The sequence below is a fragment of the Natrix helvetica genome (assembly GCF_964273705.1).
Source record: "Natrix helvetica genome assembly, chromosome: 1".
NCBI classification, from domain to species: domain Eukaryota; kingdom Metazoa; phylum Chordata; class Lepidosauria; order Squamata; family Natricidae; genus Natrix; species Natrix helvetica.
The window spans coordinates 209,166,234-209,180,276 of NC_138548.1; the positions used below are offsets into that span (position 1 = coordinate 209,166,234).

A 14,043-nucleotide genomic window follows, 5' to 3' on the forward strand; every position below is an offset into this window, starting at 1 on the left:
ACTTTTATTTTTGTGTCCTGAGCCTTTTCGATATTGCTCCTTCCTCCCTGTCCCCAGGTGGAGCCACAGCCCCCTCTTCATATCTTGCACTTTGCTACCCTTTTCACTACCTTCCCTGTGTTTGTCCTCTAGGAGAGAGAAATGTTTTTTAATGAAGGCTTCAGCCTCCTGCACTGTATTAATTCTAATCCTATTTCCCTCCCAAAAGATCAACATTCCCTCTGGCAATAACCATCTAAACCAAACTCCTTTATTGTATAATTTCTTTGATAAGGAGGAATACTTCCTCCTTCTTTCTTTTATCTTTTTCGGAATCTGCTTAAGAATGGTGATTTCTTCATCTTTATATTTTAGTGGTCCCTCCCTTTGGACCCCAAGCACCTCATCCCTTGTGGTCCTCCTGAGAAATTTAACATATACCTCCCTTGGAACATTATGACTTCTAGCATATGCTGAATTAATCCTATAAACCAGGTCCATATCCCACCACAACTGTTCTTTGTCTCTCTTAATATATTCTGCTAAAATTGTACTCATAATATCCTTAAGATCTTCATTTTCTGGTAGGTTCTGGAATCTAAGAAAAAAGGACATTCTTTCAAATTCTATTTGTGCCATGAAGTTTTCCAATTCTACATTTCCCTTCCGGACTGCTTTAACCTCCTCCCATAGCCCAGCCGTCCCCTCCTCCAACACCATAATTCTCTGTTTGTTTTGTAAAATATGATGTTGAACACCTCTGAGTTCATCTTTAAGATCTGTCACCTCTTTTTTCAACTCATTTTGACCCCTCATAATTTCTTGAAACATTTGGGTAACAGATAGCTCTTTCTGGCTCTCTCCAGACCCTTCTTGTTGTAACAATGAGGTAATTTTCATTTGCTGCATGCTTGGACTGGAGGTGGCAGACGGAGGAGCCGAAAATGACTTGCCCATTGGTGGTTTCTTAGGCCCCATTTGTCTAAGTTCAGAGATGTATATAAGTCTTTTACAACGAAAATGGCGTCAGAGGATTGTGCAGCTGTGCCAGTCCAAGGAGGCAGGCAAATCCGAAAGCGAAGAGTTATTTCTCCTTCACCGTTCCAAGACACTGAGGCACAGCAGAAAGAGGAAAGTCAAATATTCAAAGTCCAGGTAGACCACGTAACACGAGAGGTCCCGGTCTCCCTCAGAGATGGTAATAAAACAATACCAGAGGGTTCTTTTTTTCGAAGGTAGTTTCAAAAGGCAGACTTCATTTGTAAGTGCAAAAACAAAGACGGAAAAGAGCCATCTTAGCTCCTCCTTTCACAGGGAGAAGAACGGAGGTTTCCATAAGGTTTTTTTTTAAAAAGACAGATCAGCAATCATCTCTTGCAATTGTGATAGCGACCTTTCTCACATAGTTAGTTCAAGTGACGAGTCAGCCTTTGTTCTCTCTCCATTCCAATATAGAGAGAGATAGTTCAAATGCCGCTTAATCCGAGGGGGGGGGAAGAGAAGAAACACCCCCCTCTAATCTTCAGTTTCAAATAAGTTGAACACGAATTCACAGTAGTCTGCTGCTTATCCTTTAATGACGATTAAGGAGATCAGGGTGGCTCCCCCACCACCAGCATTCAGCCACTCTTCCTTGGATAAACTCCTTCCTCCCGGAGCCCATTTGGCGAAAGGGCGGACAGCCCAAAGCTGTCCCAACCCCCCCCCCCTCCGCTCCCCGGCTCCTAGGCGAAGCTGAAAACACCCCCGCCGGCTGCCGCCGATTCAGGGGGGTTTCAGCGAGCCGCCCTTCGGCAGGGGACCCCTCCAAGACCCCCTGTACTCCTTACGGAGCCAACCAAGGAGACGAGCGGCGGACAGCACGTCCGTCGCGAGCAGGAACCGGAAGTGATCTCGCCTTCCATCTTTCTCAGGTCTGTAAAATGAGGACCCAGATTGTTGGGGGCAATATGCTGGTATTGTAAAGCACTATGATGCGGCATGTAAATCTTTAGTGCTGTTGTTATAAAGAACAAAATCTAAGTCAGGGGACCCCAACCCCTAGTCTGTGGACTGGCACCAGTCCTCAGCATGCCAGAAATCAGGCCGTGCAAACTAGCAAAACCCCATCCATAGGATGCGAAATCATACCTCCTCTGGTCTAAGAAAAACCTCTCTCCGCGGAACTGATCCCTGGTGCCCAAAAAGTTGGGGGGTTGTTTCTCTGATATAAGTGACTTGCTGTAACAGGCATAGAAGAGAGAAAAGAAAGCCAAACATGCAGAGTTAGATATTGTAAATGATCTGGCAGATTGACTATTGATGAGACACTTTAGGAGAGCAGACCTCTCAACAGTTGCAGGCATGCCAGTGGGGAGGGACTTAATTATATGATCCTGTCTTCACACCACAGGATGGCTTTTTTTCTAATGTCATTCCCTCTAGAATTCCTAGGCAGGATAGCCACAGAAAAGCTTTGGATCCAATTGTTGCACGTCACTTTTTCTTAGCCACAAATGCCATAGTCCAGTCTGCTTCTATTTATTAATCAGAGTTAGGCAAGCTTATCTTATTGCTGTCCATTTGAACGTGTTCTCAGCAATTTGGTACATTTCCTCCTCCTTTATGTTGTGATTTGAATGGTGTCATTATGTCACAAGCATCAGTGTAGTTGGAAACTACTGTATGAGGTAGGTATTTCTCAGATAATTAAAAGGCCATTTTGCCAAGTATTCAGATAATGTTGAGATTGACTGAGAAGTTAAGTATACCTAGCTACCTGCGGGATCGCATCCTGCCCCATACATCCCTACGACCAATCCGCTCTCACAGAGAGGGACTTCTCCGGGTGCCGTCCACTAAACAATGCCAGAGGGCGACACCCAGGAGTAGGGCCTTCTCTGTGATGGGCCCAGCCCTTTGGAATGACCTCCCCCTCGACATTAGGATTACCTCCGATCTCCGCTCCTTCCGTTCAAAACTCAAGACCCACCTATTTCAATTATCAGGCCTGGCTCAACCTTAGTTCCATCTTATTCCTCCTGACAGCCTTTTTTAAATCAGTAATTTTAAACTGGGGTATTTTTATTTCTAATTTCATTATTATTATTTTATGTATTGTAATGGTTGTTACCTCCTCCGTGTAATATATATATGTGCTTTTATTTATTGTACGCCGCCCCGAGTCCCTTGTGGAGAGGGAGCGGCTAACAAATTTGATAAATAAAATAAATAAATAAATACTTGTGTTGGCTTTCAGAATCTTCTTGAAAGCTGAGATTATAGCAATTGATTGGACTTGAAGGCCTTACATTTAATAACCTGTGACTGTAATAGTATGCATTTAGTTTATTAATATGTTCTTCTGTTTGTAGGCATCTTTGGCAGCCTGCATTCAGCAGAAGTAGCCTGCAGTACTGCATTCTAACCACTACGCCACCATTGCTCTTACCTTTTGGACAATAGAACATGTTTTGTCCTCCTTTTCATTGTAAAAAAGTTGGTCACCTTATTGAAACAGTAAATAGAAATAGCAGTAGAAGCCCTAGGGGAGTCAAATTATTCAATCTCTCTCTCCTTACAAAGGCAACCTGAAAATTTGTCCCTAAGGTTCAACCCTTTTGCCACCGAATTTCAGTGGCAGTTCTTCAGAGCATGTAGCAGTAATTAAATGTGGGATTAAAGTGGTTTGTATCCTACTGGTATCATCCCCATCTGTAAAACCACCTCCCTCTTCCAAAAATGAATGGAAAAAAAAGGATGTCTGAAGTGTCATTGGACATCTTTTAAGCACGATATAGCCCCTAATAATTCAAAGATTGCTGACCTTAGCTTGAGCCTCATGTTGTTTGAGAATATATAGTCCTGAAACGTCAGAGAATAAACCTGGGCTTTCGATCTGGGGGGAAAAAAGTGACATACAACGTCTCATTTTTCTCAGCGTTTTATTTTCATCTTTTTTGACTTTGTGCTATTATATTCTGGAAGAAGCAATAACACTTACATACTTTGGAGAAATCTCCACATTCTGTGTGAACTCTCCTTAATTGTCCTGTTATTGATTCTTGGACAATAAAAAAGAAAGACCTGTTTGGAGAAATCATTATTGGTCCTCCTTTGTCTCCTCTTTGTACTAGGGGAACACCAGACAGATGGAAACATATATTACAATCATTAGTAGCAATTAACAATGAAAGCCAGACATACCAAGGGCAACCTTGCTGTAGGCACTGCCTCCTTCAAATGCCCCTTTGGCTGATATTCAAGACTTTTTGACTGTAGTATTCTAGAGGTGACTCCATCGTTGGGAGGTCATGAAACCACTGCATTGCTCAAGAAGGCACATTACTGAGGATGTTTCAAAATCCATATATTCTTGCATGCCCTATCTTGGTACAACTCTTAAAATAAATAGTGCTGGGGTACCCTGAGAAATAAATTTCCCTGAGAAATTCTAAAAGAGAATATGTAATCATCCCAATCCTAATACTATTAGGTTGAAGCGTACGAATAATACAATGTTAATTTCAGGACTGTGACTGGAATGCCTCAGAGTTGAATGTCAAAATGAATGAGTAAAGGAATGTCTAAATAAGTGAAGAATTTTCATACATATTCCAACAGAAGAGGGCCAAATTGAAAAATATGGATAATCTGATAAAATATTAGCACTAACCAATATTAATTTTGTTGTAAAATTCAGAATGGCATAGAAAACCAGTGTTGGACTGATTATTTCACTGCCTGATTGATTAATCTTCATCAGCCAGAGGTGGGCTCCTTAAAGCAGGGGTGTCCAAACTTGGCAACTTTAAGACTTGTGGACTTCAACTCCCAGAATTCTGGGAGTTGAAGTCCACAAGTCTTAAAGTTGCCAAGTTTGGACACCCCTGCCTTAAAGGCTGAGCCAGTTGTTTTGATCTATAGAACTTGTGGGCTTGAGCTAATATCCTGGTGACTTTCTTCATTAAAAAATCTGCTTTAAAAACTATAATTTAAGAAATGCAGATAAATCAGTAGTACAAGAATTTAGGTAAAGACTCCATAACAAAAAGATAGCAAGCAGCATTATTTTTGAATAAGAATGATTGAAATGCAGAATGACATAGCTGAAATGTATGAACACTTAGTGGCATAGCAATTGAATCTAAATTACTTTATGTGCTCCATAGAAACCAGGCTTTTCCTGAATACTACATTGTACAATCAATATACATGCACAACAAGTCATACAACAGTTCTTCCATACAGCTGTGTTACTTGTGCATTCCTCTCATTCTTGAGTCATCAGAAAAAATGTGCTGGCATAATTTGGGGTACCCTGGTGGCTGAACTCCTATTTGCCTTAGTAATAAGACTTGTGAGTTACAGTTTTACTAGAGATGATTCAAGCATAGGAATTTCCTTGGCTTTGCTAGCTAGTTGGTCTTCTGATAGCCCTGTATCCAGAAGAGTCCAGCTGACAAGCCAGTGGAATAGGTAATGACTGCAGAGATACACAATGCATTGAGAACGTCCCCTCCTGTTTCATTCTCGTTGTCTTCCACCTCACTATCCTGTTATCCGAACTGTCTTTGGATAGAGGTTTACTCATCTTTCACTCACCTGGTTAGGAAAGGACTCTGATATAACTCTTATTAATTTCACTCCATTTCCAAATATTCAAGCTGGATACCAATGCCGATAGCAAATGTTTGCAATCAGCTGCACCTGGAGATATCCCATGGCATGTGCCATGGGTGTCAAACGTGATCGCGTCATGTGATGTATCGTGATGTGTTGCGACATTTTTTGCCCTTGCGGAGTGGGGTGGGTGTGGCCTATGCGTGATGCATCTGGCCCAAGGGGCCGCTAGTTTGACAGGCCTGACATGCACAAAATGGTACAAGAGGAGGCAGAATGAAACTCGTTCGGCCTCCAAAAATTAAAACAAGAGAAAGCATGAAATTTAAAAAACCCATGTTAGAAGCAATAGCAAACGTTTAATCCACTTAGATGAGACAGAAACTGCACTCTTTTCTAATTTAACCAACACCTTTTTTTAAAGAGTTCACAGGTTTACTAGATTTTTTAAATGAACATTATATGAAATCTGTTGTTCCTCCAGAAGACCAGCTGTATCAATGTTTATAAGGAACCCATGTAATGCCTAAAAAATGCATGAACAAAGTGTAGGTCAGGCATTATAGAAACACACATCTCCAGAGAAACCAGGTGTCCTGTTTTTCCACTAGCCCAAGCCAAATGGGCATGCTGGGCAGTGACCAGCAACCAGAGGGGAAAGGGCATGGCAGCAGGAACCTCAACAATTCATATGCGCTTGGCAGGCATATTCTCTAAAAACAGTAAGACATTTTTGTGTTGCAATTAGCAGGACTTATAAGATGAACCTGAAGAGGTTTTACAGTAGCTGAGGATAAACCTTGGAGTTTCTTGAAGAGTTTTCTGTGAATATTAATGCAAAAGAGGAATGGATATATAATATTACCAGTCAAGTTTGCTGAAAAGCTGCAGTGTTAAATTTCCTTCTATATCTCTAAACTGATACTACTACTACCTTTCCTCCTTTTTAGAGCTTCTGTCAAACTGTTCAAGCATGGGCTGCCAACACCATTGTGTCCCAACTCTGAGTGGACCAGCATGCTATTGTAACAGTTCCTCCCAGGTAGCTGAGGATGGGAAAAGTTGCAAAGGTAAGTGAAAAACGAGCAAATAGGCTACATTTACTGGCTTTCCTTAAAACTTCATTCATAAATTCTCCCTCCTTTCTTCATGGGTAAGAACAATGATAAATTGGTTATTGCAATTTCTAAGATGCTTATTCAGAGATTTTGTCCCCGTATCATAACATGTCTCGACAAATCTGAGATGCAACTGACTTCTGTGGAAGAAATAATGAATTAACTTAACTTAACTTAACTTAATTGGATTTCTAGACCGCCCGTCTCTCAAAAGAGACTCGGGGCGGTGTACAGTCATATTAAAATAGTTAAACAGATGTTCCACAAGCAGAGCTGATGACCGTGGCAGAAGGAAGAGCCAGCAATTACACTGCCTCTTCAGTAATTCCGCTCTGGATAAGGAGATAACTTCAGATTGCCCACAAGTGCTCCATACAGTTGCTTCTTGAGGAGAGATTGTGAAATAGCAGTCTCCACTGGGTTTAGAGCTCTCAAACCATAATTGACACGGTTTGAAAAGGCATTGGGTTCCTTTTCTAATCACTTTGGGTAATTGCTTGTTAATTGCTTTTCAGCTGTTAGGAATCTTTGGGTTGACAGGTTTTACAGCACCAGGTGGATTTCCTTCAATTCTTAGCAAAATTAAGCTTTCACTATATTTAAAGTTTTATTTTTTTAATAAATAGCAAAAGGGAGACCAAAATTTTGATTTTAGAAAGTTATAAATTTACTCAGAGGACAGATAATTTTGAAATAAGATTTTGGAACTAATTATAAATAATAATGTCCATGGGAAAATGCTTTTGTTTTGATTGTTTAAAAAAGACATAACAAAATAAGGGCTTTAAAAATAGAGAACTAGAAGGAATTAAAGATTACAGTTAAAGAGAAGATCGGTCAAAGTCAACTTGCAAAATACAGAATGAAACAAAATATTTTAATATTAGACACACTGAAGGATATTTGTGAACATTGGACCTAAAAGTTAATTTTAAGAGTGTCTACCTTTATAGGCTATGTTTAAAAAATGTTATGGAAGAAGAACAAGATTTATCAGACAAGAATAAAACTGATTTTGAAAATAAATTTCAAGATGCAAGTAAGAAAAATGAAAAATAAAATCTGTGCAAAGCCCCCCCCCCCCCCCCCCACAGCTGCCACCTGCTCTCTGAGCAGGAACTGGGAGTCCAGGGGAAACCCCAAGTTGTACACCAGCTCAGCCAGGTGAGTGGAAGACCATGTCAATGATGACAGGTGGCTGTTGCTGTAGGGGAATTGGAGCAAGGTGTGTGTGCCATCTTGATATTCTGCAGGAAAGGATGGATATAAATTTAACAGGCAAAGACTACTACTTTTACTACTATTACTACTACTACTACTACTACTACTACTACTACTCAGCATTTTTACTTTGAATGTATCTTCTTCTGGGCACTTTTGTTAGTTGGTTTTTTTAAAATGTATTTTTTTATTCTTTGTGTAAGATGCTTTGGATTGAATGGTGTGTAAATTTAGTAAATACAGTAACTAAAATAAGTATTTCTCTCCTGAAGTTCTTTAATTGTCCTTTTTTTGCTTAATTCCATCAGATTTTGATGAGTGTTCTATTTATGGTACCTGTAGCCAAACCTGCACTAACCATGATGGCTCCTACACCTGCAGTTGCGTTGAGGGATATCTGCTCCAGCCTGATCACAAATCTTGCAAAGCCAAGAATGGTACATCATTTCTTTTTATTCCTGGTTGAATATTTTGTAGGCCATGGCTGCCACTTTATTTTTAAGTGCCAAAGCTCCATTTGATTTCTCACAAATATACATATGTCTGGTGAAAAAGCAGCTATTTGTTTTTATTGGTTTCTGTAGCAAAAATGACTACTCAATTTGTCTAAAAAATTTTCAGAAACTTTTGAAAATGTTAATCACATGAAATGCTCTGTATTCCTAAAATCTTGAATTTTACTCCCTTGAATGAAGTTGGCTTGCTAGTAATTTGCTGTTTTTATAAGAAGCGCAAGTACCCAATTTGTGCTCCTTTTGCATTTTTTGTGCATACTTTTTGATTTGTGATAGGAAGAATGCCAGCATGAGAATCTGCTCCTGTGACAGCAGGTTTCTTTTTCTGATCTCCCTTGCTTAAAAGTCTCCACATAGGTTTTGCTGGTCTTCTTAATGTTACTGAAAAGAACTCACCCTGTATACACATTGCTGGTCTTTGTTACTTTGAGGTTTCCTTTGCAAGCACATTTGGAAAGTATATCCTCTGTATGTCTTTGAAGACTGATGTGACCTTCCCTTTGACTATCCTTCTCCATTGGATGTTCTTTTCTTCTCAGAACCAGTAGAACGACCACCCATCCTACTCATTGCCAATTCTCAGAACATCATGGCCACCTACCTGAATGGTGGGCCTGTCTCTAACATCAGCCCAACTAGCACCAAACAGACCACTGCCATGGATTTCAACTACATAGAAGATACAGTCTGCTGGGTCCATGTTGGTGACAGCTCCTCCCAGACGGTCCTCAAATGTGCCAAAATCCCTAACCTCAAAGGGTTTGTTGAGGAATGGACTATCAACATCTCTCTCAACTTGCATCGTAGGTAGCATTTTATTCTATTTCAATACCACCAAATAGAATTACAGTTTGTTCTTATGGAGCGATATCTGATGCTTAAGATACAAAGGGCTGGTTGACTTTAAAGAAAGAGGTAATATGGTTGATTTTCTAAAATTCTGGTTTCTGTGTGTAATAGTTGTTGGTTTATGCCAGTTGTTGTAGATTTTATGGTTTTCTGATTCTAACATATGGCTGTGAAAGAAAAATATTTTGGATATAGTAACCCCCATAGCTTCCTTTACCTGCTCCTGATCTTCCTACAGAAATCCTCCTTCTCACTCTTTCTATTGCTGGACAGATCTGAAGAAGGATTTCTTAGCAAATTCACTCTCTGTCAATCTCCATTTGGGAACAGGAAGCACCACAGAATCCTATGGCTCCTATACCACCTGACCAATAACTATAGGATTGTATCTCCCTGGTTGGCAAAACTTTTGCTGTTTATTTTATCACGAACTGAAATGAATCAGAGAAGCAAAAGAGGAAGCATTTGGAAAATATCTGTTCATAGGCCTGAAGTTATTTGCATATTTATGTTTTATAATGAAGAAATCTCGCCTGAAAAGAATGGAAAACAGTCCACAGGGGATGAATATTCTTAATCATAAAGAATTCTTAATCTTTTTAATTTATCAAAATGTGATGGATTTTATTTTTAATCTAAAACTCGTGCCTGATTAAACTGCAGAACCTGAGAATTAAGAAAATATAAGTGGAGAACCAAGGAAATAACTGTAGCAGAGTGGACACTCCATAATTTTTAATCTAGAGCTGGGATTAGGGAATTGTAGATCTTCATAGTTCTACCTTGATGAAAATAACTACAGTTCAACTTCTCAATCATGTCTGAGTAAATTTACTTGTGCTCTCAGTCTCATTCACTGACTAAAGTATATAATATGGTCTGGGATATAAAGAACACATTTTTAGATTATTATTTTGTTAAAAGGTACAATAAGAGATGGACCTAAAGAGAATATCTAGTAGAATTGAAAAGAAATATAACCTGAAATATACTCTGAATGAGATCTTCCAAAATGTATGTATGAGAATATCACTCAGTGGCCCAATATAAAAAAGATGACAAAATAATTACCAAATGATTCCCAACCTTTCTGGTTTGGCGGCCAGTGGAGCCAGTGTTGAGGGGGGGGGGGGGAGGGAAGATGGGATGTTTTTTGTGCGTGTGCGGCTTTTACAAATGCAGCTTTGCACTTGCCCACCACTTCTGTGGCCTAGTTGCAAATGGGCTGCGACCCGGGACTGGGTGATGGACGAGGGGTTAAGGACCTCTGTTCTACACTATATACTGTATCTCACAGGGATTGGATGGAGTCTTTGGATTCTTCATTTCTTTCAGTTTAGTTGTATTTATTTTTAGTCATTGGTAGTATTTCTTCTTGAAAAGGGGGGGGGGGGCGGAGCTGCAGCCGGTGCAGCTTGAGCGTGTTTGCAGTAGTGCCTCCCGGTTTTATTTTATATCAATTCTTAGTACTCCCATTGGATCCTTTTTTTATTTAATTAACATTTTTGGTGGAAATAACAGCGTAGAACATAATACAAACAAAATCTTTTGTTGCTGCCGAGAATTAAAAAAGCATGGGAAAAAGAAAGAAATGCCCATGGCACCAGTCCAGGATCTCTCCCTCCAGTGAAGATAGCAAAACAACCAAGAATTGAGGGGCTCTTTGTTGGCAAGAGATCTGTAAGTAAAACTAACCCCCCCCCCCAATCCCCAACAATCTGGAGAGATTAGAATGGGACTGGCAAAAAGATTTGGCAAAACAGCATTTACTAGACTTTCCTGATCTGGCGGGGGGGGGGGGGGGACGGACAAACTGAAAGCCAGCTCTTCTCTCAAACAACTAGCCCAATAACTTCCTATATGGAGGCTGAGCTAAAGACAAAAAAGGCGACCAACAACCAGATAATTCAGAGTACGGAGAGTTTACCTTGGGAAAATTCCACTGAGTTTATGGCAAAGCAATGCCTTCTCACAGTGCAAACAGTGGTTTCAATATTTGAACAATTAATTGCCATCCAACATGATGTAGAGACATTGAAAAAAGATTTAGCTGTTTTTCTTCAAGTACAATATCGGGCCCCAGGTACCCCCACTAAAGTTCTTGCAGAAGACTTGGTTAACTCCCGTACGCAGGATAAGGAAAAGGAAAAAGAGCAAAGAGCCAGAGAAACAGTTAAAGAGTCGGATAAAAGGTGGCGGTCCTCTCAGAAAAACAGTCCCTCCCCAGACAAGGCAACGAGAGGAAAAGGTATCAATAAAGAAGAAATCAGGAAAGCATCCCTCCCTCAATTACAACAATCACGTCGCTCACTACAAACCCAAAGGATAGCTTTTAGAATCCATATGAACGGACTTAATTATGGACGTTGGAATTCCAGAAGTGCAATACTAAATTCTCTAAGCCAGCTTCTTCACTGTCACGGGCATGATTGATCTCCGTGCTGTGGAGTGGTTACCTGAGGCCCCAAATTGGAAATGGATTCTCCTGTCTTTCAAACACCCCACCATACCACAGATGTTATTCAGGATGAAGGCATATTTAGCCCCCTTCCAAATCTTTCCCATCAGAGTCTTTGGTGAGGAAAGGGTTACTCCGTTAATAGCTAACATGCGAGCTCCCAAAGTGGCTGCCTCCTCCTCATTTTCAACCTTGGAAAAGAGAGAGAAAGACAATGGGAGTCAACCAGCTCTGCCCAGTGAAGAGATACTTAACAGCACAGAAGCTGGTCTTATTAACGTTTTTGGTGCTCTCCCAAGGAAAGAACAAGACAATATATTATACAAGTTAGAAAATTTAAAGAAATCCGTATTGGTCACAATGGACACAGCAGAGCCGCTTATAGATGGTTTCCCCAATAATTGAGCCTCTCACTTCTCCCCTAGAGGACAAAGGATTACATGAATACAAGATCATGGAAAATAGAAGCCAAGACCCAAAGGGGGTATTAGAGATCCCAGTAGAGATGGAGATGTTTTCATCCCTGTGTGAATATCCCATGACATCTTCAGCACCAAACCAAGAAACAGAGAGTCGACCCACGTCAGAGCCACCATCTCAAAGAACGAAAGACGACCTAATAACGCCTTGTCCTACACCCAGAGAAGAGGCATCAGAATGGCAAGCTCTGTTAGCTGGTGCTAAAATCTCATATGACCTCCTGAAGTTCGTAGAGAAGATGGAGGTAGACTCGCGATTGGAAAGCGATCATAATACAATACTCCTTACTCTCACATTGTACCAGAAACCTCTAAGGGCAGGCACAGCCTACCTACCCAGGTTAGAGGCTCAAAATACCCAGGTAAAAATTAAATGGAACGAGAAAAACGCTAAGGAAGTTACCAAATGGATGTTAGCCCCTGAAACCATGGAGCTACGTATATCTCTACTAAGAAATGTGTGGAGGATCTTACCTACAGGGGTTTGAATCCTTAATTTTAAATTTGAATTCGGTTCTCGGTAACAGATCACTAACTCACTCCAAAAGGCTGGTTTCAAAGAAAAAAAATGGTTTGATAGAGATTGTGTGCAACTAAAAAGGATATATAATATGGAATACAAGAAAAAAAAAGTGCCCCCTTTGAGGATCACACTTACTACTTAAAGCAGCTGAAAGCACATTATAAGAACCTTCTAAAAGAAAAGAAAAGTGCGGCTCTGAAGGAGTCTTGGCATAGTCTAATTACGGCAATCAGGACAAAAAATACATCCCTTTTTTGGTACATCACCAGGGGATTGGGAAAACCTCCTCTGCCCCCAACAAATCAGGTTCCGATTCATGCCTGGGAAGAGTATTTTAGGGAGCTTTATATAGATCCTGACTATGTAACCAAGGAGAGCCAAGCTAGTTTGGACCAAACTCCTTACTGGTCCCCTGTTACACCAGAAGAGATATCCCGGTTGATCGGAGCCCTAAAGGCTAATAAGGCATCCGGGGCTGGTAATGTCCTGGCAGAAATAATCAAAAAGAACCCCAGTTGGTGGGCTCTACTTTTAGCATCACTGTTTACATTTATAGATAAAACAGGCCATATGCCTAGAGATTGGGGAGTAGCAATTATCATACCAATTTATTAAAAAGGTAATAGAAATGACCCAGGCAATTATAGACCCATTAGTCTTCTAAGCGTTATTAGTAAACTGTATGCCAAACACATAAATTATAAACTTCAAGATTGGCTAATTTCAAGGGGGATAATCAAAGATGAACAAGCCAGTTTTAGAGAAGGAAGATCTATGGTGGATCATATCTTGGTACTCCACCATTTTGTACAAAAATACATACAACCCTGATTTCCATCCTCCTAACACAGCACAATGCAAAGTGCCAATTCTCTTATATGCTGATGATGCCGCTATCATTTCACAAACCCCTGTAGGACTGAAGAGAGCAATTAGGGCAACACTTGGCTACTGCAGCAAAACAAGCTGGTCCTTAACTTTGATAAATCAAAAATTTTAGTTTTTGCTAAAAGTCCAAGCCAATAATCCTGGAAAATAGAAGGACATAGTTTGGAACAGGTTAGAACGTTTAGATACCTTGGGGTGATTTTCTATTCGCAGGGGACATGGAAGGCACACCTGGATCAAACATTGCAAGTAGCCAATAGGTCCTCAAATGCAATTAAACATTTATTTTATACAGGTGGAGGTCAGTTAGTACCTGCTGCCTTAAAACTTTTTGAGGCCAAAACATTGGCACAAATTCTATATGGGGCACAAACAGGAATCCTTGCAAAGAAAGACTTGCTAGAAACCATAC

General features: G+C 40.3%; 1 protein-coding gene across 3 annotated transcripts in view; it reads left to right on the plus strand.

Annotated features, from left to right (window-relative positions):
* The window catches only part of LRP1 (LDL receptor related protein 1), a 382,005-nt gene that overhangs the window by 136,223 nt on the left and 231,739 nt on the right, over positions 1-14,043 (plus strand). For all 3 annotated transcript variants that reach the window (XM_081934411.1, XM_081934412.1, XM_081934413.1), the window contains 3 exons: positions 6,531-6,650; positions 8,228-8,356; positions 8,974-9,237. In XM_081934411.1, coding sequence (XP_081790537.1) covers positions 6,531-6,650; positions 8,228-8,356; positions 8,974-9,237 — 513 coding nt within the window. The remainder of the gene's footprint in view (positions 1-6,530; positions 6,651-8,227; positions 8,357-8,973; positions 9,238-14,043) is intronic.